This window comes from Eutrigla gurnardus, assembly GCF_963514095.1.
Source record: "Eutrigla gurnardus genome assembly, chromosome: 21".
Classification (NCBI taxonomy): domain Eukaryota; kingdom Metazoa; phylum Chordata; class Actinopteri; order Perciformes; family Triglidae; genus Eutrigla; species Eutrigla gurnardus.
In genome coordinates, this window is record NC_139932.1 from 10,845,282 (window position 1) to 10,872,133 (window position 26,852).

Consider the following 26,852-nt stretch of genomic DNA (forward strand, 5'->3'; position numbering starts at 1 on the left):
TCAGCTAATTGCATTCCTTCTCCAACTGGGCCTAAATCCCCCCTAGTCACGGGAGGTGCCGACGCGAAAGTGAGCTTTGATTAAATTCGTGCTGTAGGCTAACCACAACACAATCATGTGCACCGGGAATCACCGGGAAAGAAGAAGAAGAAGAAGAAGAGGAAAGCTCATGAAAAAGAGGCTACATTAGCACAGTGAATTAGCAAAACCATCAGGAGTTAAGAAGGAAGGGCGTTTGAGGCGGGTTGTCATGGCTGGGAGAAGGCAAGGAATAAAAAAAATGTGTGCACACAGGTAGGTACATGTCAATGTGTGTGTCTGTTTGTGTGGTCGTCAGTCATTACGGATCTCAAGGGCTGGCCAACTTTTACTGAGAGCCCAATAAAAATATCACTCATAGATAATGACATCCTTGGTTATACCGTCGCTTCTTCTAAGTGGGGGAATGAAACACCTTTTCTCTTCCCAAAATTGCAGATGAAAAAAAAAATGGGTAAAAATATGAACTATGCAGCCATCTTTAATGTGACAGTTTCATTTTCCTAAAAGCCATATCAATTCCATAACTACTGTGTTACCGCCGAGGCCACTGATGATGTACGAAATGGAGGTACAAGTGAGTATAATAACCTATTAATATTCTGTTTGGAAAAGCCTCGGTCATTCACCATTCCTGCCTGGTGGCGGCTTTTCAAGGAGCTTCTACTTCTAATTTGATGAAATACAGATTTAATGCATTTCTGAAATCTTCATTTCTCCACCTCCTTTTTTTTTTTTGCTCCACTGGTTCCATCACAGAGGTTATGAGACTCAAACATTACTTTAGCCGCCGGTTGTAAGGCACTCTGTTAATTGTGGGATTTCTCACATGGCACTTTAATTATGCAGAGTTTCGGTTTGAAATTCAGAATTGATTATTTCTTTATACACTGTTCCGTATAATCGGTGGGTATATTACAGCGATATCATTAGCTGGAGCTAAAACGGAGACGGTGTTTTTTCGTTTGAAAAAATGTATCAGCAACTGCGAACTTTGACCTTCTACACTTTTTCACAATTAAACTTTGAGAATCAGGAGCAGTCACCCGCTGCTGTAGCGTGAAATCCACCTTGGATGCTAGTTTTCTCACGCTGGTTTTTCATTTGCGCTCCTGCCTCCTTTTTCGTGCGGCAGTAATGGACCTATTGATAGACTGACAGCATGAGATGTGTGTCAGAGGGATTTGATGCTTGTATCAGTTTCTTCAGTTTCTAATGCTGTCAGTGTTGGCACATTTGTTGGTGTTTCGCACCAGGAAAGATGGGCAATCTCTCTCTGGCCGGAGGCTAACGCAATTCTGACTCGCATCCATAAACCACACAAGCCGGGCAGAGTGCCCACCGCCACGCACTACAAAAAGGTCCTTCCTGTGCCAAGCCTTTTAGCATTACAAACATACGTACAAATACATCCCCACACAGTGAGCAGAGATGCACACAGACAGGATAAGCCACAGTGTGCACAAGCCAGAAACACACAAAAGTGCACACACACACACGCCCAGACCCTCGGTGTGCACACACTCGGGGCTCGCCTCTCGCAGACAGTTTTTTTTTGTCGTGATGAATTCATTTCATAAACCACGCAACTTCCCCCGTCTCCGACTGGGATGCGAGCTGTCATGGCAACAGAATAAAAAACAGCGGTTTCAGCGTGAGGGCTGGTTTGTTGCTACAAGCTGCACCGGAGCAGAGAATTGAGATGCGGCAGAAGTCTGGGCTAAAAAAGAATTAGTCATGAGCGTGTGTCCAATTACCACTCTGAAGCCCACAAAGGATATCAAAATAATGAACAAAAGCAGCTCTGTTCACTGTGCTTAAGAAGACACAGTGTCACAGTAAATCCGATACGCGGCACAAAGAGGAGAGACACAGCTACACGTGTAAAAATGTGAGTCAATAACCTCACAGAAACAAATATGTAGTCTTTCTTAACATAATACAGGCTTGTATTCATTTGCTAATTGAAGACCAGGGGCTGAATTCAGTTAATGACATCAGATTGTACATATTTGAAAATATTTAGCTACAGTATAAAATGTCATGATTATAAATATTAGACTGAAATTGGCTGCAATTACATTAATAATAATAATAATAATAATAATTACGTAGCAACCATTTATAAGCTATATCATGAATACACAATGCCACACAGAAATCTGATAACAAAAGACAAACCCTTTCTATCTCAGGGGGGATGAGTGTGTGTCTGACCTGCATGCTTGAGACGCATGTGGGATTTTTGGGAACTAGACAACCCCTGAAGGTCAAAGGGCAGCAGCTGTCCACATTTGCCTTTTGAACCTTCCAGAGACCACAGAGACAAAGATAGAGGGGAGATGGGGAATGAGGTCAAAATAAGAGATACGGCACTGAGCAGCATTTTGAATTCATCGTAGACATATGTTTCCGCCTGCATGACTGCATGTCACTTAGACAGAAAGAAGTTGATCATTGAAATGTTGCACCTTCATACAGCTCGACGCAGAGGAAGAACCTTGGAGAACCAAGTTGCATGAAGTCATGACATCCCGCTCCGTCTGCATACTCCAACACTCGTACAGGATTTGACTCAACATGTTGAAGTAGTGTCTCAAGAGAATTTTAAGTGTTCATAAATGGGGACGCTTTGCTTAAGGGGGAGAAAAAACCAAACCCTTCAATAGTGTGTGTGTGTGTGTGTGTGTGTGTGTGTGTGCACCTTTATGCGTTTATTATTCATTCATAAGCGTTACATAGATATATATCAGTCCGGGTGCCTGCATGCTGCATTCCATCCCATAGACTCGTACAGACTCCTCTGACATGGAAAAAAAGCACAAACAACAAAGAGATAAAGATTTATAAATCCAGGTGTTTCTCTGAAAATAATACAGTTTGTAAAATGCACAGGAATTTAGACTAAACTATCTATTGACCTATCTCAAGTCCATGGGTAAACCCCTGGACAACACATGTGGCAGAAAATGACATAAAACCCTTTGTGGTAATTGAATATCATTTATGTTTATGGCTCTAAACACAGTTGAACATACAGATTTAGAACATTTCTGCAGTTACATTAAAGGACTTTTTATGCACTTGTATGCCTCCCAGCTAATCCAGATGTTGACTCTTTGTACAGATCCTTCACACACAATATGTATTGTAACCAAAGACAGTTCAGTTATAGAGGTTACAGTGCTGAAGGAGTTTGCTGCAAGACTTCTGAGCTTTTTCTCCACCGCTACCTAATCCAGCTTTAGTGAAAGTAGAACTGGATTTGACTGAGTTCACAGAGCAGGACTGTGAAGGACAGGAACACAGTTCACTCAGGTATATAGTATAGTCCCATTAGTACTGGAATAGAACGTTACAGTCAACACATCCCGTAAAAAAAGACAGGTTAGTGTGCAGTACTTGCTGACTTCCCGGCCTTAATGAAGCCCATTGGTTCTTAATGAAGACATACATTATTAAAGATCGAAACTCAGGGAACAATGTAGCAACAAACTAGTAGTAGGTTGGAGTAATGGCAACCTGTTGAGAATGAAGCTGCAGGGAAACACTGTTAGCTCTCTCACTGTTAGTACCGTTAGCTGCTAGCTGCTGGCTCAGCCATGCTCTTAGCATTTTTTTAAATGAATAAAAAGTAAATTAAAAAAAACTAAATAATATCCTAGTTTTGATCAAATATCGCAGGAGTAATTTGTGCATTTGTTGAGGATGATTATTAGCAGTGGATTAATGCATGCTAACAATATTAGCCTAGGGGGGATTTACTTAATATAAACTTCTGTGTTCTTCATAATAAAAGGAGTTGCGTTTTTGGCCAAAATGAGACAAAGTCTATATCAGGCTTTTGCCATATTAGGAGGATATATTCACTGTAGTCAGACTTTAATAGTAATAGTACCTTATCTCTTGTTGACGTGAACATTCGTTGTGGGCTGTGATTCCGGTCTGATATTAAGAGCGTCCTGTTGTTTCATTGGTGAGAGTTAACCATATGTTCACACAGTCCTGACTTTGATCTTAACCAGGATATGAGGTCACATGTAAGTATAAACGCACTCCGTCAGTCATCAGTCGGGCAGTGAACTCAGTGGAATGTGTCTCCTTGTGTACAATACTGCATGTCGGCCATGGCTGAGAGATGACACACACACACACACACAAGCAGAGACAAGTCTGCTGTGTGTCGGCTGAGAGCAGGTCACTGGAGCTCTGCGGCAGTACTCAATGGAATGGAAAATGGCTGTGTGTGTGGGAAGGGGGGGGCGCCGATATGAAAGCTTCATGCACGTTATATAAAAGTAAGTGTTCACATAAAAATTCAGAAAAGTCTGGGGTTTTTTTTTGCATATCAACATGACAGCCAACAGACGTGGAGAAGTAAATGTGGTTCAACAAAGTGAGAGAAAATATGGCAGCATAATTCCTAACATTATCTACGAGCTGCCGCGTGTTTTTTTTTTTTTATTAACTGCGAGGGTTGCCATTTACTGACCTTCGAAAGCGTTCGGATTTTATGGAAAGGAAAAACAACATAGAGATAAACAGAAGCCCTCTCTCGTCCGTCGACTGCAGGCTGTTTCTACATCAAACCCTGTTCACTGGACGACACAAACCTCGAGTTTCCACCAGCAAAGAAGATCACACATTCATTAAATCTTGAGCATATGGCGGGGTGAAGGATTTCAAAGCGGGGGCACCTGGGGGGGGGTTTCACAATCGTCACATAACCTTTGTCCTCATAATCTACCTCTGTCTCTCCTCCCTCTGCTGTGTGTTTTGACTCTTCTCCCCCATCATGTGCCCTTTGAAATGTCCCTCATTGGTCTAATTTAATATGCGTGGAAACAGTTGGGGGGGGGGGGGCAAGGACAGTAATTTGTTGCATTGTCAGAGGCGCTTCCTATGAAGATGAAATATTCAGCGGAACACTCGAATCCATGGGAAGTGGACTGTGGGTGTAACAAGGCAACAGCTTTTGGGAAATAAGAGCCTGGGAATAGGCAGTAAAAAGTGCTGTTGTAAGGTAATGAGAATAGCATGGAGAGGCTGGAGGAACAGAATAGATGAAAAGTAAGGATTTCTGAATGACAGCATGAAATACAAGAACAGAGAGAAAGGCGAGCATGAAACGAAAGAATGACCAACAAGGAAAAAGAAAGGTTTATGGCTAACACATGGTGCGTCTGTGGCACGGTCTAGCCTTCAGTTCACTGTATGGTTGAACACTTCTCATGGGAGATGAAAGAGTGGGAGACAGAGAGATGAGGGGATGGAGGCTGCATGTAGAGGAGGAAGAGCAGCAGACTGAGGAGAAAAACATCTGCAGGAAGAAGGGAGAGAAAAGAGGTGAGACAGGATAGGAGAAAGAGAGAGACACTTTGGCAATATTGTCCTCCTTACATTCATGCAGATAAAGCATTTTGAATTGAATGAAACATGAGAAATGGGGCTGAGGGGGAGAGGAAACTGCTGTCGCCACCATTTAGAGAGTCGACGTCGAAGCTAAGGTTAAAAGTACGATCAAGGGTCACGACCCTGAGGGGGAAAATCAAAGGAAAGATCGAATAAGGGTACACACTCACACGTCTCCTTTCTCTTTCCCCTAAGGCTGCCAGGACAGCCCACCCTGGAGGGGGCAGTATTGTTCCAGTAAGGGTATTTGTCTGGGCATGTCCACCTCCTCCACCTGTGTTTTCTTCCTCTGTCAAGTTTTCTTTCTATTGACTTTCTGGACATTCTTGCTGTGTTGGCTTGTCACTTCTAATGTTTGCAAGCTCCCTAACAACAAAACAAATCCTGTGTTACTTCATTTTTGCAGCTTAGTTTGTGTTCTTATGTAAGAAACAGTTTGGTTCAATGTTAAGCCTGTGTATTGTATGAATGATGAAAATAAACCACTAAGAAAAGTAATTAGCAACAAAGTTATGTGAAACCAACAATTGTGATTGAGTGAGACTTACAGAAGAATTAGGGGAGGATCATTGAATTGAATTGATCCCAAATCAAACTAGGCTATATTTCAAAATGAATAATCTCCACATACACTACAAAAAGTAAAGTTCAGAATATTTTAATATTTGACTTCTATACTTCTTCTATGTTGACAAATACATTTGTGGAACATATGGAAGCCTCACAGATGAACTGCACCTAAACTTTATTATCTTGTAAAACTTCAGCTTTTTGTGAAAACATATCTGTTGTGATAGTCATGCACTGTATATTGAGCGTCCCCGCCCTGCTGTACTGAAAGCAAACTTCCGACCTTGGCCGCATGGTCATCAATAAATGATTGAATAATTGATTGAAATTACCACATGAGAGTGAGACTTACACTCTGCAAGAAAGTGAATCCGTGTTTTCCCTTAAGGTTACTGTATTATAGAGGATGAACACATACTCTACAACTCAAAACACAATCTTTTTTTCCTTTTAGACACACCGATGAATGAGGGCCAAGTGTGCGAGACGTCCTCCCTCCTCCCTGTGTATTGATGAATGACACGTTCCTTAGCAATGCAATGTGTATTGATTATGGCAATTACACACTATTACGGTTCTATTATCCACACTCACTGTCTTTAATTACACTAGAGAGCACGAGGAGGAGTGAAGGAGGAGAGGGAGACAGCCAAAGTGAGAGAGAGAGACACCGTACAGATAGATAGATGAAGCGAGACACTGCACCGAACTAATTAAAACAGAAACTTTTTGTTTCAGCAAGTTGACAGGGAATGAATCTGGCAGGGAATTAATCTGTCCGCAGGGAACACAGTGAGGAGTTACACACACACACACACACATAGGGAGGTGCAGTGCAGTGTGCCGTTGCCATAGTTACTGAGTGTGGCGCCACATCATGCGGCAGAGTTAATGCAGAGGTGTGTGTGTGTGTTGTGTGTGTCTTATTTAAGCTTTCATTATATCACCACCCTGACCTATTCCAACATCCTCTACACGAGCACGGAGACAGAGGGGTTGCAGAGATAAATAAAAGAGCGCTTCCGTCCCAAATACCTACGTCTTTGCCATTGATAACAGCTTCCAATCTGTAGCTCTTACCCTTGAGGTGAAGCATCATTATGTTTACGGAGGATGATGACATACTGAGAGAAAATATTTGGCAAGGAAAGACAAGAACTTCAAGTCAAGGCCTAGAGAAACTAAATCTTACAGGGCTCACCGCGCCATGAATAATGCCTTTTATGTATGAATGTGTTTGTGATCTGAGAGCCGGGGTGGGAGAAATATTCACAGCTTTAACTTGAGTAAAAACACCACACTGCAAAAACAATAAAGCCCTGCCTGCGACGTTTACTTCAGTGAAAATCAAATCATCAGCAAAATGTACCGCTGTGTATTGTAATGGGACTTATCGTGCATCATATTTTACAAACTGGTATTTTTTGTATGGAAAATCTTAATTTGTACATTAGAGAGTAACTATAGTCCTCTCATATTATTGCTTATTACCATTTACCTAGCAGTCTGTTTAACGAACCATCAAAACATCATATGCACAAAATTCTGATCGTATCTTAAAAATAATTATATGATCTATTGATTCACTATTATTCCTCGAACCATGTGCTTTCCACACATACGGGAAACATTACTTCAAATGAAGACACGAAGGCAGCCGAATAAGTTGTTATGAGCACCGTGAATCATCAAAGACGGGGAATAATATCATTTCATCTCCGCAGGAAGTTCGTGTATGTTTGAGCTTGAAATGAGAAGGCGTGTCGCTGCTCCTCCCTCACACATGTGAAAGTTTACACACTTACAGCTACGCCTGTAACATATAATTGTACTTTCACAGACTGTCTTCCAAGTCCATTCTCAGCCTCATAACCCCGCCCGTCTTTTCCCCAAAACATTTTAAAAGGAAAACAGTGAGGGTAACTGCTGGGCCTGAAAGGAGCAACAAAACCCCAGTGCTGTAAAACAGTTGTATAATTGAAAGATGATTGAAATTCCAAATGATAGTTACGTCCAGCTGGTCAGAAGGGATGGTGAGAAAGAGTGCAGGTAAGAAGATTGGGTTGAGAATGGAGGAATTAAAGCTCTGAGTCTATTTGACTTCCAATAACACCCCTGTAAGAGTAGCAGGAAGCGTATAGCTCACAGTTTAGATCCACCATTGTCAATGTTTAATTGGGTTTTTAAAAAATCCAACAACTATCTCAGCATGATAGCAGGTTTGGCCAGAGTTTGATCCTGTGTTGACACAGTGTGGAAATAGGTTGAATGGAGCTAGCAGCATTATTTCCATCCTCCGTCGTTTCACACAGGAATGCAACTACTTAAGATCCACACTAGAAACAAGGCTGATACTGTATTTGCTCAGTCAAACTGATGTAGTAATGTTTCAGATTTCTGTGATTTCTTACTATTTCTATTCCAAATATTTTGTGCAACATCCTCTCTGGAATGAAAATACGGATTAATGCTGTTTCCCTCTGTAGCAAATTTCCCCTCCAAAAAAAAAAAATGAATTCATAACATCAGGCACTTCAGCTTTGTGAAAACTGATAATGTGCTTCTGCATATCTCTCCCAAAACAACTATTTCCTGCAGGCACAGATGCAAGCAAGTCTTTGTTTCTCCCAAGAAAACGTGCTCTCCTTCTCTCTTTGGTGAAGTGTTGCTGCGTGTCTTCAAGAAAGTGTGTGACGTGTTTATTTTCCAGCAGCTGGTGAAGTGAGGGAAGACGTGAGGTTCAGTAGACAGTGCGGAGTGTCAGAGGGGTTGCATATGATTACGCATCCACGATGACAAGAAACCAAAACTCCCAGCCACTCATCCTCTCGTCTGCACCTCATGTTACACTTCTCTCTGGGCTTTAAGGCTTTTGCAAAGTTTATCATGCACATAGCATAGCATCCAGTGTTATCTTAATGCACAGGAAGACACATTGGTTAGTCCATGATAAGCTATAGTGCAGACTGCAGTGTAAGTAGGTTAGACCCCAGGGGCCCTAAAGACACTGTCTGGTTTCAAACTGCCAAAGAATTATGACGGGGTTGTAACATCTGCTGCCTGAGAGGGAGACAGACAGTGATGGATGGCCAGGTGTGTGCAGGATCTCTGCATAAACATGCACACTGTATGTGCACGTTCACATGCACCTCTAAGCACGCCGGGGCACCAGTTAAATAAGCAATGCACACATCTGTGACACATGACAATTTCAATTTACAAAGAATCCAAAAATTAACACTGTGCAACACATGGGTGCACAAGTACGCACGACTGTGTGCAACGCTGACAAAAACACACTAAGTTGTTAGTGATGGCTCATTGTTTAATACCTGTCAACAACTTCCATATGAATGAATTTCCTGTTGAATAATTCCTATCCGAAGAGATAAAGATTAATGATGCATTCATCACTCAATGACAAGAGCTCCACGCCGCGTATGAAAAATCAGCATCCAGCTGTCAATGCTGAATCCTATTTGATGAGATTACTGAACAGTAGGAATCATAATGCCACTTTTCTGGCAGGAAAATTAATGTCACATTGATAAAAATCACCTTCTTGACTCAAGAGTTCGAACAGGCAAAAATACAAAAATAACCATTTTCTTCAACACACAATATTCATCATGAACGACATACTCTCCAACCTGTGTGTTAAGCTTTAATCATAATATATGTCAGCGCTAAACCTTGAGGCCAGGGAGAAAATAATTCTACAAAGAGGATAAGCACAACTTTGCCTATAATTATGCTTTAGTCACCATATGTATATGGTCATTAACATCATCACTTATCGTGTATAAAGTATATAGCAAGTGCAAAGGATCCAGACGTGCTGTGGCATGAAGGACAGCTCATAAGGAAAGACAAGTACTGGCAGTGTGATCCAACCTCAAGGTTTGGATGTATCACGTTTGTGGTGAGATAGAGACAAACATGTGTTCTGCGGTTGACTCTTAGCTTTTGCAGGTACAGTCTTTTGATGTTCTTTTAATGTAACAGGCCGTGTATATTAAAGGAATGTACTTTTATACATGTATTGGTTGATTGACTGCTTCTGATTTTCTGAAATATGTGAAGCTATCCCACACTCTGTACATCTCCTCCCTCTCCGGCTGATGCGTTGGGGCTCGGCCGGGGTGAAGGAGCCGGGCTGGGTGATGCAGGGGTCTTGCGCCCAGTGGGGATCGGTGGAAGTATGGGCTTGGCGTTGGACCCAGGACGTCTATCAGAGGAGGTAGAAACGGCCGCAGCTAGCGGCTCTGGGTCTGGATGGGAGGCTTCGGGAGTTTCGCCTGAAGCCATGAGGTATGAAATGAGAATATTTCACTTGATGCAAGCGACAGATCAACACATCAACATATCTTTGTCACTTAGTACACTCAGTTTACTTATCTTATAATCAGATATACTGTTTTGGTCATTTACAGACAGTAAAGACTGTTTTTAACCTATAAAATGAACAACACGTGGAAAAGAAATATAGTTTACCTATTTTTTTAAAAGGGGTTAAAACTAAAAGCATTATACGTATATCAGAAATTACTTGTTAAAACGTCTTTTCCCCTGCCCTCATCTTTGCTATCTATTCATAACAACACAGAGTGCCCTACAATAATAATGAAAAAACAACAACAATAACCTTTGAGTGTTTCCAAGGTGTGTCCCAGGACAGACATATCCAGCTTCTGCACTGAACCAGTCAAGCCCCCGGCTGAACCGAGTACGGTCAGCGCCGAATTGGCACGAGACTCATCCGAGCTGCTTGTGAAACGGGAAAAAGGAAGGGATGGAGGAGAAGACAAACCGCAGAGGGTGAGGGAAGAGGAGCCAGACAGGGAGGGAAAAGGGAGGAAGACGTTCATGTAGCGGGAGGTGCGATGGATGCAATGAAACAAAAACGGGGTTGTTAAAAGGAACAGAGACAAACGTGAGAAAAACAGAAAAAAAACAGAGAGTAAAGAGTTTCTGCTGAAAGAAAATCTAGCAGAATGTGCTTTTGGAAGGTTAACCATCCTGCTGAGTACACTAGGTACCTCCAGAGCTGGAGATATTGACCGTATTTTATCAGACATTAATTTGTTTATTGATATTGAAAAACAGGGATATGCTTTTGTCATTTTATTCACTTATTTGCTTTCTTACAGCTAATCCAGGATGCTTGATATATACCCACACAAGACTATACGCAACAAAAAAAATCCCATCAGACAAATACAAAAGGATCCTCTGTTACTAGAGACACACACTCACAAGTAAAGACACATTCCTACTAAAAACACTGGCAACAAGAAGACGGATGCCTGGAATCCTCTATAGAAATAGTGAAGGGCTGAGTAATGCTAAAGGTACACACTGGGGGCATGTATTGCTCAGACCGCTGTGACAGAACTTGTAGATTTTCAAGTTTCTTGCCATCTGAGAACATGAACCCTGAAGGGGAACAAATTAAATTTGACTTAACACGTACTGTATCGCTGAATGTATCTCATATGCATTCTTTTGAAACTAATGAGATAAATGCATGTTAGTTCCCCCCCAACACACACACACACAATATGTCAATTATTATCCATAATTGTGTAACAGTAACCCCTGTTTATTGATTTTAAGCGTACCAACAGGTGAGCCAAAAAAGTGGGAGTGTATTTGTGAGAGAGCATGTGTCTTCAGATATGTAATCACGTGGCTCGTACCAGTAGAAGTGAGGTAGAAGTGTGGTAAAATCAGGCCTAGAGGGTAGATAATACTACTACAAAAGCTGTTTTCCTGTTCTTAAATCAGCTTCATTGTTTTTATGAGGCCGCATTCTGTCACCTTATCTTAAATCAAAATGCTTTAAAGTGTGTATACACATCTGTATAGCAACGTAGCGTTTGAACACATGCAAGTGTATCTGTGTGTGTGTTTTTACCTGCTGTCGTCACTAACAAGGTTATCGGGATGCTGCAGTGATGATGGAGCTGTTTGAGCAGAGCTGTGGTAAACAAAACCGAAAAAGAAAATAGGACTAAATTCAATCATTCTTCTTCACAGGCGTTTGGAAAAAAGCAATTTCACATTCAGATCTTTTCATTCAGATTCGGCGTAGTCATAACTGGTGACAGATATATTCGAGGGCGACAACACAAGCCCATCATATTAACAAGCTCTCCGATTCAAATAATGTTGCCACCTGCCAATTCACCTCCAAGGTCAAACAGGAACTCAAAACAAACCATCAAAACGCAGTTAGGACAAGTGCACAATTTAAACCAATTTGGCCCAGCTGAGAGTGCCTGCTTGAAATTAAGCAGTGGAGTGCAGTGGAGTGCAGGGTACTTATAATGAACCTTTTAAAGAGCTGGCTGTAGACCCCTGGACTCTTCCCCACAAAAGCCTCTCTCACCAGCTGCTCACGCCTCCTGATGGAAGCCAGCTCCTGCAGAGGGGAGAGAGATGGAGAAAAGAAGGAAGGGATAGAAGGGTTGAGATGAAGTGTGAAGGTGAGAGGAAGCAAGAGGCGGGGAGAGATAGCCGGCGAGAAACGGGGGTTGATGGGGGAGAGGAGGAGGAAAGTGGGGCGGGGGAGCGATGATGTATGGCCGGGAGGAAGAGGAAAAAGAGCCAGCATCCTGTTAAAAGATTTTCCCCATAAATGTTTTACAGTCTAGATGTCTATTTAACATTCACTTACAGTCTTCATTACCAATACATTTTTCATCAGGCATATTGTAACTCACAGCGGGGCTCTTGTGAGGGCTGAGCTCGGCCTGGATCTTGGTAGAATAGTGCCTGTAAGACGGATTTGAGGGGTCAAGAGCTCTGGCAGAGTATGAGGCGAGTGCACCTGATCCTGACCTCCACAGGGGTGGTGAGAGTGGCTTCTCCTCTGGCTCGTCACCTGGGAGAGTAAGAGACAGGTGTTATTGTACTGTATAATGCTGTATATGATGGTAACAGCATATATAACACAATGCTTTTAATGTTTATACATGCATGTACATAAACAGATTATATACAGCATGAAAACAGACTTACAGACATTAAATTGACACCTTATCTATGGCCACTTTTATGGAGCATGGGTCAAGCTCCAAAACATTGAATTTTTTATACTCCACATTGCAACCAATAGCATATTTTCATCAGACCCTTCCTTTGAGGTAAATGCTCATGTTTTTTTAAACTTTGCACCTCAAGTTTGTAACCTAGGTTTGATTTTAAAAAATGTCATCCAAACAGAGATACTTAAGCAACGCTCTGCAAGAAGTATTTTCACTTTATAGCTGTTTTAACAGGATGAAGATTGCTTCCTGTCTAGTAAATTGCGTCTGACCTTTTAAATAAATGGTGAATTGCTTCTTTAAATTAAACAAACAGGGCACACTTATCTGCACTCTACACGCAGTCTTGCACCCCGATGCTTTGAGTCTGCTAATGATGATCTGAACGAACAAACAAACACACACCGGCGGAGGCGTTGTCAGGGGATTCTCTGTTGTTGTTTTCCTCTTCTTCCTGCTCCTCTAGCAACAGGTAGTCCTTCACGACCTGGCTCAGAGTCTGATAGGCTTCCTCCCAGTCATCTACTCACACACACACACACACACACACACACACAGAGAGAGACATGCACATTACGAATAAGGCCAATGCATCTCCCATCAAACAGTAATGCATCAAAGATATGGGGATGATGACCTTAGTGTAATGAGGCGGTAGCTCGCAGTGCATGAAAGCGATGAGGTTCTACGGTCCCTGTATGTTCATCTCATTAAGAAAACGGCTAACATGTCTAAGTGCTTTCATGGGGGAATGATAAACACGGCCCCTCTGTCGCAGCGTGCCCTTAATACATGTGGTAATTGGATTGAAAGTGTAGTGCATGGATTTAAGTGAAGTGCGTTAATTTATCCTAGGCTATACCAGTGACACTTGGACTGCTCTAAGCAAGAGTAAGACTGGGAGTTTGGTTGTTGTTAAAGCTACATGAGGCACTACAATGACAAAACCGCCAGTGAACACAGCAAATCACAGCAAACGCTGCCAAATTCCTTTCTTATTAACATTATATCCAAAAGGTTGAATAAGTGGAGAGAACATTTCCTCCTCCGGGAATCAATTAAGCGTTTTTCTTAGCTTGTTGAAAATGAATTCTGAATTTGTATAATTACACTTTGTGTTACATTTAAAGTTTCATTAACCGAATAGTAAAATGGGCCTAACTCGCCACAAGAGGACATTTAATTACCATCACTATTCTCTAATGCACTCATCAACAAGTACAGCTCCAGACAACATTAATTAATTCACTCCATGTCACAACAAAACAAAAAAAAGGGCCTTCTTGCCGTACCACAGGGGAGAACATTATCGAAGAACCCCGGTCGTTGCCGGTTGGTATTGGCGTACAGCTCTACACGTGACATCACCATGTCAACCTGCGCCGTATTGAGTCCACTGTTTTTCAAGTGGGCCCTGTACTTCTCCACCTGGGCAGGGAAGAGCAGGACGTATCGAGGCTCAAAGTAGCTGTTCTTCAGACTGAGCACACCCTGCGAGGATAAACAAACAGTTTGCACTTCTGTTACAACGAGGACTTGGTGTTCTGAGAGGAGGGGGTGGGAGAGAGGGGAGAGAGGGGAGAGAGGGGAGAGAGTTCAGCTTCTTGACAGCCTGGTGGATGAAGCTGAGGGCCCTGTGTGTGTCTGCCAGGGAGCTTTGCATACTACTGGATGCCAATGGGCCTAGTATTTCTTGCACTCATTTATAGCTGTATGCTCAAGGAGCTCTCATGGTCGTAGTGATTCACATTTTTTGAAAAACATATATTATTGACCGCTACTGTCGTTGACGGCGGATTCTTCACTCCTCTTAAGTGGCCGGTGGACCACAAGTGATCAACAACTGCTTCAGTAGCAAAAGGCATTTACGACAAGCGGCAAAGGTAAAAACAAGCGTTACCTCGTCTGTTGCAGGCCACATTTTGTCTTTTGTTGAGGCTCACTCTGTCAATCTGCAGGCTTTATTGACCACATATGGTAATGGTTTGCTTGATGTACTCTTACATAAGAGGTTTCTATACGCACCTCTAGCTCCATATGCACACAGCAGGCTAGCCCTTCTTTGGCTACATCCTCTATGGCATCTCTGGTCAGACCGTAGCTGTGACCCCCGTACTGCATGGTCTGGATGAATTTACCCTAATTACCAGTTACAAAGGGAAAGAATGAGAGAAGATTAGAGTGCACCACTGTATTGTATCATCTTGGTTACTACGGTTATGGGCTTCATTCATCTCCTAAAGTGCACAAAGTGCTTGACATACAAACACAATCCCGGCATGTTCTGGCAAGATTAACAACCTCAAGTCATTTGTCCACCTGTGACCTGAACTGTTGACCTGGTGGTCAGGGCAAAGAGCTCTCTCTCTCTTTGTTACTTCTCACACATGACCCCATGACCTTTTGTCTGCATGCTTTTGGGGCAGTTTTATTAGAGCAGCATAATTTATAACACCAAAATCACCTCTCTGCCTGTTAGAAATCCATACAGTATGACAGATGCTATTATATAATAATAACAACACAGAGAAAACTCATTAACTGTGAGTCACTAGCATTACTACCAAGATAGATGGTGTTTCTCCTGGAGATACTAAGCCAAGCAGGAATTTAAACTGCCCTGAACATTTTTCTTCTTAAATAAGTAATTGAAAAGCATTAAAACACTCGATTACAAACATCATTCTTGCGATTCCACGTTGCCAGCGTCGAATGACAATCAGTCAAAATTACACAGCAGGTGTCGCCTGTGTTTACATCGCAGTAAGGAGTACACTAAGCACCGAGGAGTGCTGATTTGGGTTCATTTTGAACCGCCGCGAGAAGTGGGTTCAAGAGGTTATGATTGCGTAGTTACTGAAAAGCACATGTGAGTGGAAATGGTGAAGAGGAAGAGGTGCAGCTGACACGTGAAAAGCTGAGAGCATGAAGAGTAAGAAAGGGAGAACAAGACAACAATAAACCAAGAGGCTGACAACAGAAGAATGAAGGGTGAAGGAGAAGAAAGGGCAAATCAACTGGTAGGAGTGACTAACGGTGAAGTAAACCTGATCCACTTCTGTTGGAGGAGACAAAAGGAATCAATTTCGGCATCAAAGCCATTGCTGTGTAAATCATTACGTGACCCAGACCCTCTATCCATCATCCATCGCCATTCTTATATAAAAGCCAGCTTGACCAGAGGGACAAGATGGGAAACAAATGTCTCCATGGCCGAAGCAACTATTTTTATGACTCGCAGAAAAAATGTAATGATGACTCAGATTCAGTTGATTTTGATCAACACAAATACAAACAGATCATGTTAATAAAATCACACCCTGGAAGTTGCAGAGCCTTTGAGCAAAGGAGGTGCAAACTATTGAATTTTGACGAATGTCTGCATTTGAATGATATTAAAACCCATTAGCTCTCTGTGTCATTGTCTCTCACTAATAATCATCACTTGTATGGAAAATGTTGTAGGAGATGCCGTAAGAAAATTGTAATTAATATAGCCATTGCACCTCGATTTCAATAAATGCATACGTGTTAATCGAAATATCTGCCAGTTAAAGAAAAATCAATCAATCCAAGTAAAACTAATCATCTCAGCTCCGCAATTTATTATGGCCAGTGAGTGAATTCAATTTGAAACTTGCCGAGGGAGTTCGGCGCCTCAAGCACAAAAAAAAGAAGCTTTTCAAAGCCCAGTGTACATTTAATTAACTTGTGACACCGAGTGCACGAGATAATTTTGAGTTCAGAACCTCAAATAATATTGAAACCTGTATTTTGTTATCATGTTGTCACTCCAGGAGTGCGTGATATACAAAAAAAAAAGAAGCAAACGCACCATGTGAACCATGTTCTGAAAGTCTTCCTCACTGACAAAATGGTAATCAATTCCATTCTCCTCTCCAAAGTTGGGATTCCTTGTGGTGTGACAAGTTCTGTGGACGGACGGACACACACACACACACACACACACACGGTTGTTGGTCTGTGTATACATACATGTATTCTGACGTTCACACAAAGCTTATAAGGCTTCATACTGCTCCAACCGCTGAAGCCTCATATTGAGCTTTGGCTCAACTTAAGAATGTTTTTTGGTAATGAACAAAGACTGTGGATTTTGTCTCTACTTTCTTACAGCACAGTTGTGATAGAGTACAAAGGGGTTGCTTCACAAACAGTATCCTCCTGGATTGTTACAACAATCAACAATGTACATATGGTGTAAGATAGACTTCAGAATATCTGACCTATCCTTTTATGTTTTCAGGAGCAGATGGTTCCTTTTTCTCCATCAGTTAATACCATGTGTATTTATACTAACACTTTAAAGGGTTGCAAGTACTGAGTAAGCCTCACTGAGAATATACTTGCTATTTTCAGATCTGAGCAGCTTTCAGGTTCAGTTCACTTTCATTGCTTTGGCCAGACTCAACTGAATGGTTAATATGACGAGCAGATGTTTGACCTTCACAGCCGTATGTAAAAGATACAAATAATAATTGACTTGCCAAACCTCTAATGCTATTACCAGCAGCATCTTGAAAGTAGATTTATTGTGAAAGCTTTAAAAAGGTGTAATTTAGACATTTCTTTTATTACCCGTGTAAGTACTATTGAGCTTGTGTGTTTATGTGTACAGAAAGTTTCAGGACTGACCCGTAGGCAAAGTACTCGCTCAACTCCTGACACAGTCTGTGAGCCAGCTCTCTCTTCCCACAGCCTTGAGGACCGGTCAGAACCAGCATAGGATACGGAGAGTCTGCACTGGCCAAAGTACTGCTTGGAGACATACACACACACATACAGTGCACAGGGTTCTGACATGCTTTACAGGTACGTCTCTGAGACGAGCAGCGGTCGCGTATAATAAACTATACCGGCAGAGCCCGAGCTGTCCGGTCATGGAAGCCACTCCTGCGCTCAATACAAATGGGAGCCTCGTGGGCAATATGGATGTGCTCTTTCTAGGAAGCACAGGAGAATGGTAAATTGACTGCAGCTGCAGCATTTTATTTGCTGATGATGGATGTTTTCAAAAGAGTGCTGATGCATGAACTAATTCTTTTTTTCTTTTTAGGGAGTACCGTAGATAAAATGTGCAACAGAAACACTGCAGATAAATGCTGCACATGTTTGAATAGTTTTCTTGACAGCTGATCTTAGATGTTTATGATTATGACTTATCAACCTATTTGAATGCAAACCTTCACGTTCACCTCTGTCAACACTTTGTATTATCCCTTTTTCCTTTCCTTTACACTCAGGAACAAGAGAGAGGAACATTCAGAGGTTAGGATTTTAGACAATACTGTACATTTGTACCAACCTGTCGTAGAGCACCTGGGGCTGCATCAGCTGAAAAACTAGGTTGGTCATGTGATCCCTGGCTGCCACCACATCCAAAGGAGGGTCATACTTGTTTACTGATGACACCTGGGATATGAGGTAAGTGATCAAGTGTCGTTTAAGCGCTCCCACATCCATAGAAAGTATCAGTTCAAAGCTCCGCAAACAAAAAGGGATCAATGAAGTGCCCTGATTATTCATGGAGGTCGTTATGTTGATGCTGTTAAATTGGTCATAAAATGATTAATGAGTGTGTTTATTCATACCTTTTCTTCAGCAGTGACTTTCTCTTGGTCCAGCAGAGTCAGATGCTGAAGGAGGAAGATGACCGCCAATCTGTAATCAGGCTGCTTCTACCAATTACAGTCAGATAGCATATATTACAAAAACATGATTTCTTTCATCAACATTAAAAAGGCATACAGAAGAGTGCTTACAGGCTGGGTACAGAACACATGTAGACCGCTCATACATAGTATATCTCCACACATTAAACAACCTTGTAGAACCATGGTTTGGGTTACCTGCACAGGGTTTCCCAGCAAGTTCAGGTCCCTCAACAGGACAAGGTCATGAATGTGTTTGCACTCCTGAGTTTGGCTTATCTGAAACAAAACCGCAAATCCACACACTTAAGCCCTTGTGTTATAGTTTGCTTGTTGTTATTCAAATTATAAACATAGATCAATACCAGGTTTTTCTCCAGATTGATAGATCCCAGTAGGTGGAGATTCTGAAGGCCAGAAAGACTGGTGATGCGGTTCAGAGACAGGTCGAGAACCTGCAGACCCTTCAGAGACCCCAACCCTTCAATCTTCTGCAGCTGGTTCCCCCTCTGGACAGACAGGAAAGAGGACACAAGTACACGGTGTTCATTAATATGCATGCACGCGTAAGTGACTTCCAACCCATTCTACTAACATATACAGTCAATGACTCCCACTGCTAAATATTAAGGACGTGCCACGGTCACTCTGCAGGTTGCCTGAACCTTCTTTCCCCGCAGTACTGAGATGAGTGGCAGGCCTGCCTCTCTGCTAAATTCTGACAGGCGAGGACTGACAGCCACACAGCTGGCAAGGTGCAAGCGCAGCACTCTGGACAGCTAGAACCAGATCTGAGCACGCCTCCCTTGTCAGGGGTCTCAAGCCTGCTTCTCTCTCCATTCCACTGACTCAAGTTGTTATCTAGCCACACCTCGTCCTGCTCGTGCCAAGCACGTTGCCTGGCAGAGGGCTGCTGTCAGTGGGGGTGGGCGACCGCGCTGGTTCCCTTGAAGCTCCAGGTCGGTGCTGTGATGGGGTGGGAAACAGGCTGACAGGGTTGTGCTGTTTAGGGAGCCAGCGTGTGAGGAAGCGGGGGTCAGTGATGGGATTAGACGGATGCTGGATGGACTAGGTATGGGTGAGTGTCTGCATGTGTGCGCTGAACTGGGTCCAGGCTCACTCAAACACCAGCAGCTGGTCCCAAAGCAAAGCTACAGACAGGGGCAGACACAGCCAGACCGATGGCTGCTGACAATGAGGAAACACTGATAAAGGACAGAACATGCACGTGCACACACACACACACACACTCTCTCTCTCTCTCTCTCACACACACACACGTGCACACACAAGCAAAAAGAGAGACAGAGAGAAAAGGCCTGCTGTTGGACCATATGGTCATTCTCGAATACAGGGCCAAGGTTTTACTAAATGTAAAAATGCAGCCAAAAACAGAGACATAAAAAGAAGGAGAGGGGAGAGAACAGAGAGGCAAACATAAATAGATTAAATGTACCATACATGAGGTAAAATACAAGGAAGAACAACTCTGAAATAACTCGGTCTGTGTGCATCTATAGATAACTAGCCAACAGAAAGCAAAGTGACACATGTAAGTGAAAGACACGAATATTTCTGTTTGTAATTATGTGCTTGAATGTTATTGTAAAAGTATGTATGGATGTTTTTGTGTTAATGTGCACTCTGTTTATCATATTTCTGACTGTGACTTACAAGGCAGAGGTGTGTGAGAGGCAGGCTGTCCAGGCCGCTGATCCTCCAGATCTTGTTGTGTGCCAGGCTGAGATGGGTGAGCTTGCAACATTGCCCAAGACCACTGATCTCCCTCAGACTGTTGTCTGAGTATGGGCGTGTCAAGAATAATACACAAAAAAAGCAGTTGCACATAATGTGTTTGTTAAATATATTTTCATAGACATCATATATAGGTTAAAAAGGCTATAATGATTTTACGAAATAGAGAAAGAGGCAAAGACAAAGATAGATGTCTATCAGTAAGGATACAGCCCAGATCCAAATTACTAAGAGATGAATAAGTCGACAAATCCTTCATTTTTGTCATACGGTTGTAAGAGAAATTGACCTCCTGAAAAAAAAAAAAGCAGCATACAATTAATGAAAGTATTGGTAGTCTTCAGTATGTCTCACCGAATAACTTCTTCAACTGAATCCTGGGAAGGAATTTTCAATTTGCTAAAGTTCACTGTCATTCAAGGGCAGTTAATGCTTTGTAAGCATATTCAAACAGACTACAGATGGGCTATGGAAATCCAGCCTATCATGAGGGAATAGCACAAGAAAGTGAAGCCCAAGCCACCAATCAAATATGGTCTTATCCTGTCAGCTCAAGGTCCTGCGTTACTTTTAGGCCCCTGGGTGGCTGGAATCCAAAGAAGCTGGAGATTTCATTGTGAGAAGCGTCCAGGGCGACGAGGTAGGGCATGTGGCTCACACAGGATACATCTAGCAGTTGAGAAAAGATAGAGAAATTAATCAAAGGATAAAGAGGGCAACAGAACAATCAAATATTCAAATCCTATCTTAATTACATATTTTCTGATTGATCATGTATATGATAATAATAATAAAAAAAACACCTTTAATTTTGTTGTGTGATAGCTCCAGCTTCTGAAGATGGACGTAATTGCGTAAAACAGAGATGTCACTGAGATCTTGACTCTGGTGGAGCAAAAAACACAACCTTGGTTAAACTAAGCGCTCCTGAAAATCTATCACCACAACAACAACATGACACAGTGTGAATATAAAGTGATTTGTCACAGATTGATAAATAGACAGTGGACACAACTGAAAGCCATAAATCGTCATTGATGCCGTCTGTGTAGGTGAGTGTCTTACAGGCAGACGCAGGTGGTGGTACATATATTGCACTCCAGTGCCAAAGCGTCCGAGGTTGGACACACAGCGGGAGACCACCTCAGCAGTTAAAACGCCATCCTCCTGTAAAACAAATGCAAATAAATGTAGGATTTTTATTAGAACAGTGAACTGTGGGCATCCCTGCAACAACAACAACGCAGTTACATCATTAGAAGACAATGCATATGGCATGAGGCCACTATAAGCATCACCTAGTGCTCACAGCTTCCATAATCATGCAGTACACACACACACACACACACACACACACACACACGGACGCACACACAGATTATGCTTAAAAAGGACGCACAACACACTAATTACTGTTAATACCACTATCACAAATGGCACATTTGACCTTGCTCTGTTGTTTTACTTTCCCAGATCTCTGGTGCAAGGTTATCTGCTTTATCTGTTGCATAAGGAACAGAAGTTTTAATGAAACCGCGTCATTAAAATGCAGCCACTATATAAATAATAAATATCCACGTACGAGCACACAGTATAGCTTACACTTTTGCTACGAAGAAAACGTTACAATGATAAAAAATTGAAAGGAAAGTTTTAAAAGTTGAATTCTTAGAATGTATAAACACAGTACATGTAGCTTATTACGTTTGACCAGCTAACGTTATCCCACTTCTTACCTCCATCTCTCGCTTCTCTTCCAGCTCATCGCCGCCGGGAGCCTCTTCAGGGGGAGCGTCGTTGTGGGACCCTGGGGGGCAGCAGCTCGGTGACGCCGAGGAAAACTGTTGACTCGCCGTTTCCTTCATTATTACATAATAACAACTCGGCGACGGGCGACTAAAGACGGATACGCAGTCAAAAGCAAGGCTGTGTGATAAACAATAAGTCGAACGGTAAATATATCCGTGTTCCAGCTAGCTATCAAGTTAGCCTTTCGGGTGAACCATCCACCGTCGTCGCTAGGGCAACCACAAGACTGTGAGGGGCGAACGGAATTGTGGGTGTTGCAGTTTACTTGATCCAGCGGCCCCGTAGACACCTAGATACGATTAACTCGTTCACAGGTGACGTTATTCAAGGAGAATAGAAAATATACTTACAAGTCCAAGTCCTGGCATGGCTTGTTTGCTTACAGCCATCATAGCAACCAGCACACAGAACACATTACCCTATTTACTTCACATGCTTACCCAAAATCCAGGTGATTTGAACGTATGCCTATGCCATGAAAGATCCCCAATCGTGAGATAAACTACAAACTAAACCTTTGTGTGATTTGAACATTATTATTTCGAAATTCAACAATTTAATTCATGTTGACATGCACAATTTGCCAACAAATAAACAATAAAAGGCTAAATGTAGGCAACTATGTTTAAAAACAGCAATTCAATTTCATTTATGGAGCCACACAAATCACAATATGCCAACAGATAGCCTTTGGATTTATGCCCACAAGGACAAAAGGCTCCAGGTGGTATGTTGTCTGTTTATTTTTCTGATTCCAACAGGCTGCACTTCATGCTTCAAACCATGTCAGACAACGCATCACACCTGTCAGGGAAAATACATCCTCGAGTGTTGCTTTTGGATCCGTCTCGCTCGTACGCTATAAGGCAGCAGCGTCTCGGGTGCATCAAAACAGTGATGGACTGTGCTGTCATGTGTGGAAAAGGTGTCACTGTGAGCTGCACTACCATGGAAAATATGACTGTTATGCGCCCGCACAAAGAGAACAATACAAAATAGCAAAAAAAACACAGTGGAATTTGAAGGATTTATTTCTTTTTAGTGTATCAGCATTAACAGACCGTGGGTGCTTTATTTAGACTAGACAAACATTTCAGAGCGCTTCGAAGATGACACTCGACGAGCAGAGGAATGATGAGGATCTTTAAACTTGTCCAAGAATAACACATGTATAGATTTCAACACATTCTTACTTGAAACAGTGAAATGACTTCGGTTGCAGGTGTGCAAAATAAAGAAAAAGAAACACAAAACGCAGATTTTAGTCTCATAAGAAAATGAACCATAATTATATTTTACATATTTCATTCATGGATAAAAAAGCATGGAGAGCAGGAGTGGTTTGAATTAGCATATTTGGAGTATGTCCAATGCATGAGCCTTCTGGACTTGGGATAATTGTACAATACTATCTTTGTGTGAAATGACACAGTCCGTTAACATTGTATTAAAGTTTCCCATGTATAACATTTCAAAAGTAGCTCTTAAGTGAACAGCTGAATGAGCAGATTTGAGATTTTTACACCGAGTGTACGTTTCAGCGTGGTAGACGAACCCCCTCCGTGGCTACATGGTTGTTTTCCCATCGATCCCAGCCGATGTGTCATTATGATGGATTGCTCTGTGGGCTTCAGGGAGACCAGCGCCTGGCCCGCTGTATTGACAACACTCCCATTCCCCTCTCCCGCTCTCGTTAAGTACTCCTCACCCAAGTTAATGAACTAAAAAACAGGGAGGGTTGCAGGGTGGGGAATGATTTGTGATCCTCTCTTGAGCTCGTATGTTTAGTTAATTTTAAAAAAGAGTGACGCGCGTGTAGCAGAGACAACAAAATAAAGATTCACAAGTGCCAGTTTCAGTTTACAGAGCTAGTATGATGAAATACTTGCTCACACACGGCTTAACACAGAAAAGTGTAAGTCATTCCACTGCGGTATGTTGGATTTGAAATAAACCTTATCTCTGAAACGGATATCAGCAAAAAATATCTTAATTACGGCGTCTTTGTTGTCCAATTTGTAAAAAAATATGAATGAGGTCAAAACTTTCCACGCTAGTTTACTGCACCAACTATAAAAAAGCGGACACATAAACAGATTTTTTTTTACAGCCGTAGTTATGATACAATTCTCGGCTCGGGAATTCTTTGGGGACCGACCGAAAATTGGCAGCAGGCGGAAGATGTGGCCCCATTCAGACGGTCTAATCTGGCATCTGTTATTGCAGACAGAATCAGTGGGCTCGTGGGGCTGCCAGGAGAGGAGAGATAGAGGTGTAAATGAGAGCAGCAGTTTAGATCTAATAGGAAAATGAGATGAGATGGGGCCTGAGTTCGGGTGAGTGTCCAAGACAATCGCCTTTTATCTGCAGCCGGAGTCACGGTTGAAGTACGAGCGCCGCAACTGGGGTTTCTTTTCAAAAAGTGGAAATGGACAGCGTAGTGTAGGTTACCTTATCACATAGATACATAGCAAACTAGACTTGCAAAGTCTGCAGCGGTAATTAGAGTGAGCAAGGACTGCATACGCACACACATACTGTATATATATATATATATATATATATATATATATATATATATATATACAGATTTCACACACATTATGATCTACGTCTAGAGCAAGCTTCTATTTCAATGTTTTTTAACCCAATTCTTGAACTCCCATTCCTTACTCTTGCATCCATGAACCGATTCACACAAGAAAAAAAAAAGTGAGACAGAGGTCTCGACCCCCCGTTCCGGACCCTGCACCGTTTTGTCATTACACTGTCGTGATCTTCTTGTCCTTGGTGGCCTGTTTGATGGCCGCCTGCTCACAGATGATCTCCTTCAGCCTCTGCAGCCGGATGTTTTGGGTGCTCAGATCCCCGACACCCGTCTGGCTGCGATGGAGCAAGGACAAGGCGTTGATGTAATCCAGCTCCGTGTAGCGAACGCCCTGGTCCACCACCAGATTCAGGAGCTCGTCTGCGGTGTTGTAGAGCATCTCGTAGTACTGCCTGGAAGGAGAGATGCGAGGGAAAGAGAGGGAACATGTCAAAAGGTTATCAACGAGGAAAGTAAGGTAAGGAAAACACCTTTATATTCCCCTTTTCATTGTTCTGGTGCAGAATCAAAAAGAGCAACATCAACAACAGGGAAACACAAAAGCCAAACTAACCGCTGTTGCTGTCGAACCCAATTTTCTTAAAAGGGTCTTCACCCGGCCGCCACCGGGTGTATGAAGGTAGAAGGAAAACACTCACCGGCTACAAACTACTGAGACCGCTTTAATGAAACACTGTTGACAGAGCCTAAAGAGGAAAGGGCTGTGAGTAGAATTAATAGGTCTTTAAACAGGACCTGATGCCACAAAGGGCCACTTGAGAAAGACCATGAAGTACATACTGATAACGAAAGAGCACAAAGGGAGAGTATAAGGGGAGTATTGGAGAATAGCAGTACTTCCAACTGCTGACAAAAACATCAGACATAAAAGGTCAAATAAGCCAGATAGAAGTGAGGAGAGACTGTATTCACTTTCATTTTAATATTTACTGCTGGAATGTGTTTTTTTTTTATTTTTTTTTTACTGAATTACCTCCTGTGTATGTGAGCAAAGTTATGCTCATTAGAATACATTCAGAGACAATAGACAACATTTAGTCTTACAAATGGACTAGGAAAGTAACGCAATTCATAATTCACACATCCAGCAGTCGGGATGCACGACGGACACCTATTATTTGCTCGGGGGCAAAACATGTAAATACCTTGAAAAGTGTGTATGTGTGAGGGATTGTGTTGGCCACAAACACACACAGGAACAACAAAGCTCAGGCACACAGCAGACTAGATTTCACCACAATCCACCTCCGGCTATAGGACAAATCTAATTCTCAAACAGTCCGAGCAAGAGGACAAGAGGTGAGGTACATACAAACTGTATTTTGGCATGTATGTTAAAAATTAGGGGAAAGAAATCGTGTTAATTATTATTATTTATTTATAAAATGATGTCATCACAAAGTCCATTTAGCAGTTCTTCTGTTGGGTTCCTCACAGTGATCATGTGGTCATTTTTGTGTTACGTGAAAAACACCAGGTTCGATATTTCTTAATCCTTTCACTTTTGAGCGAGTTTGTTGAGTTTCTTACACCGTGTGTTGGGCATCGCACTCTGCCAAGACTCAGGTGACCTTGACTCTATAGTGTGCCTGAACGCATCCTGTGCCCACACAAGGAAGAAGGACTGAAGCCGCTAACATGCTGCTCACGCTACTCCACCTCCAGACATGGTTTATGGCTCCCCGTGTAACAAGAGTAGCAATATATGCAGAGAGCTTGCGTCTCCATGCAACACTGAAACACTTTCCAAAAGAAGTCTCCTTCACTAGCATTGACAGGCCGTCTTATCTAAAGGCAGATGCCCGTCACTCAAAAGCAGTGGGCTTCGGCTCCTTTGTCGTTGAGTGAAGAGAGATGATTGTAGCTCTGACAAATGCTGGGTCCACCTGTTTCCAAATCGCTCTTTGTGTGGCGTCGTAGATACAGAATGATTTATAA

At 42.3% G+C, this 26,852-nt stretch overlaps 2 protein-coding genes across 3 annotated transcripts in view; both read right to left on the minus strand.

The window, feature by feature from the left end:
• Window positions 1-9,680: 9,680 nt before the first annotated feature.
• On the minus strand, window positions 9,681-22,511 carry lrguk (leucine-rich repeats and guanylate kinase domain containing). Of its 2 annotated transcripts, none has more exons than XM_084038601.1 (20): window positions 22,234-22,511; window positions 21,563-21,664; window positions 21,301-21,382; window positions 21,066-21,166; window positions 20,708-20,789; window positions 20,417-20,541; window positions 19,108-19,251; window positions 18,941-19,021; window positions 18,683-18,769; window positions 18,397-18,503; window positions 17,727-17,846; window positions 16,906-17,002; window positions 15,096-15,209; window positions 14,363-14,561; window positions 13,476-13,592; window positions 12,747-12,907; window positions 12,357-12,445; window positions 11,939-12,001; window positions 10,667-10,785; window positions 9,681-10,319 (listed from the first exon to the last, which is right to left on the minus strand). In XM_084038601.1, exons 1-20 carry the CDS (start codon window positions 22,360-22,362, stop codon window positions 10,105-10,107), a joined length of 2,334 nt encoding a protein of 777 aa, XP_083894727.1. In that variant the 5' UTR covers window positions 22,363-22,511; the 3' UTR covers window positions 9,681-10,104. The 2 variants fall into 2 exon arrangements, with proteins under 2 accessions (XP_083894727.1, XP_083894726.1); XM_084038600.1 differs by having other exon boundaries at window positions 10,667-10,788.
• Window positions 22,512-23,319: 808 nt separating this feature from the next.
• The window catches only part of exoc4 (exocyst complex component 4), a 106,600-nt gene continuing 103,067 nt past the window's right edge, over window positions 23,320-26,852 (minus strand). The window contains exon 20 of the mRNA XM_084039292.1: window positions 23,320-25,306. Coding sequence (XP_083895418.1) covers window positions 25,069-25,306 — 238 coding nt within the window. The 3' untranslated portion in view covers window positions 23,320-25,068. The remainder of the gene's footprint in view (window positions 25,307-26,852) is intronic.

Bases quoted from the DNA above. Each gene is read 5' to 3' on its own strand.
- lrguk (XM_084038600.1), bottom strand. From the start codon at position 22,362: ATGAAGGAAACGGCGAGTCAACAGTTTTCCTCGGCGTCACCGAGCTGC. The intron at 18,504-18,682 runs GTATGAATAAAC...CTCATATCCCAG, and splicing joins AAGTCACTGCTGAAGAAAAG to GTGTCATCAGTAAACAAGTA. The intron at 12,002-12,356 runs GTTCATTATAAG...TGTTTACCACAG, and splicing joins TACAGCCAGCTCTTTAAAAG to CTCTGCTCAAACAGCTCCAT.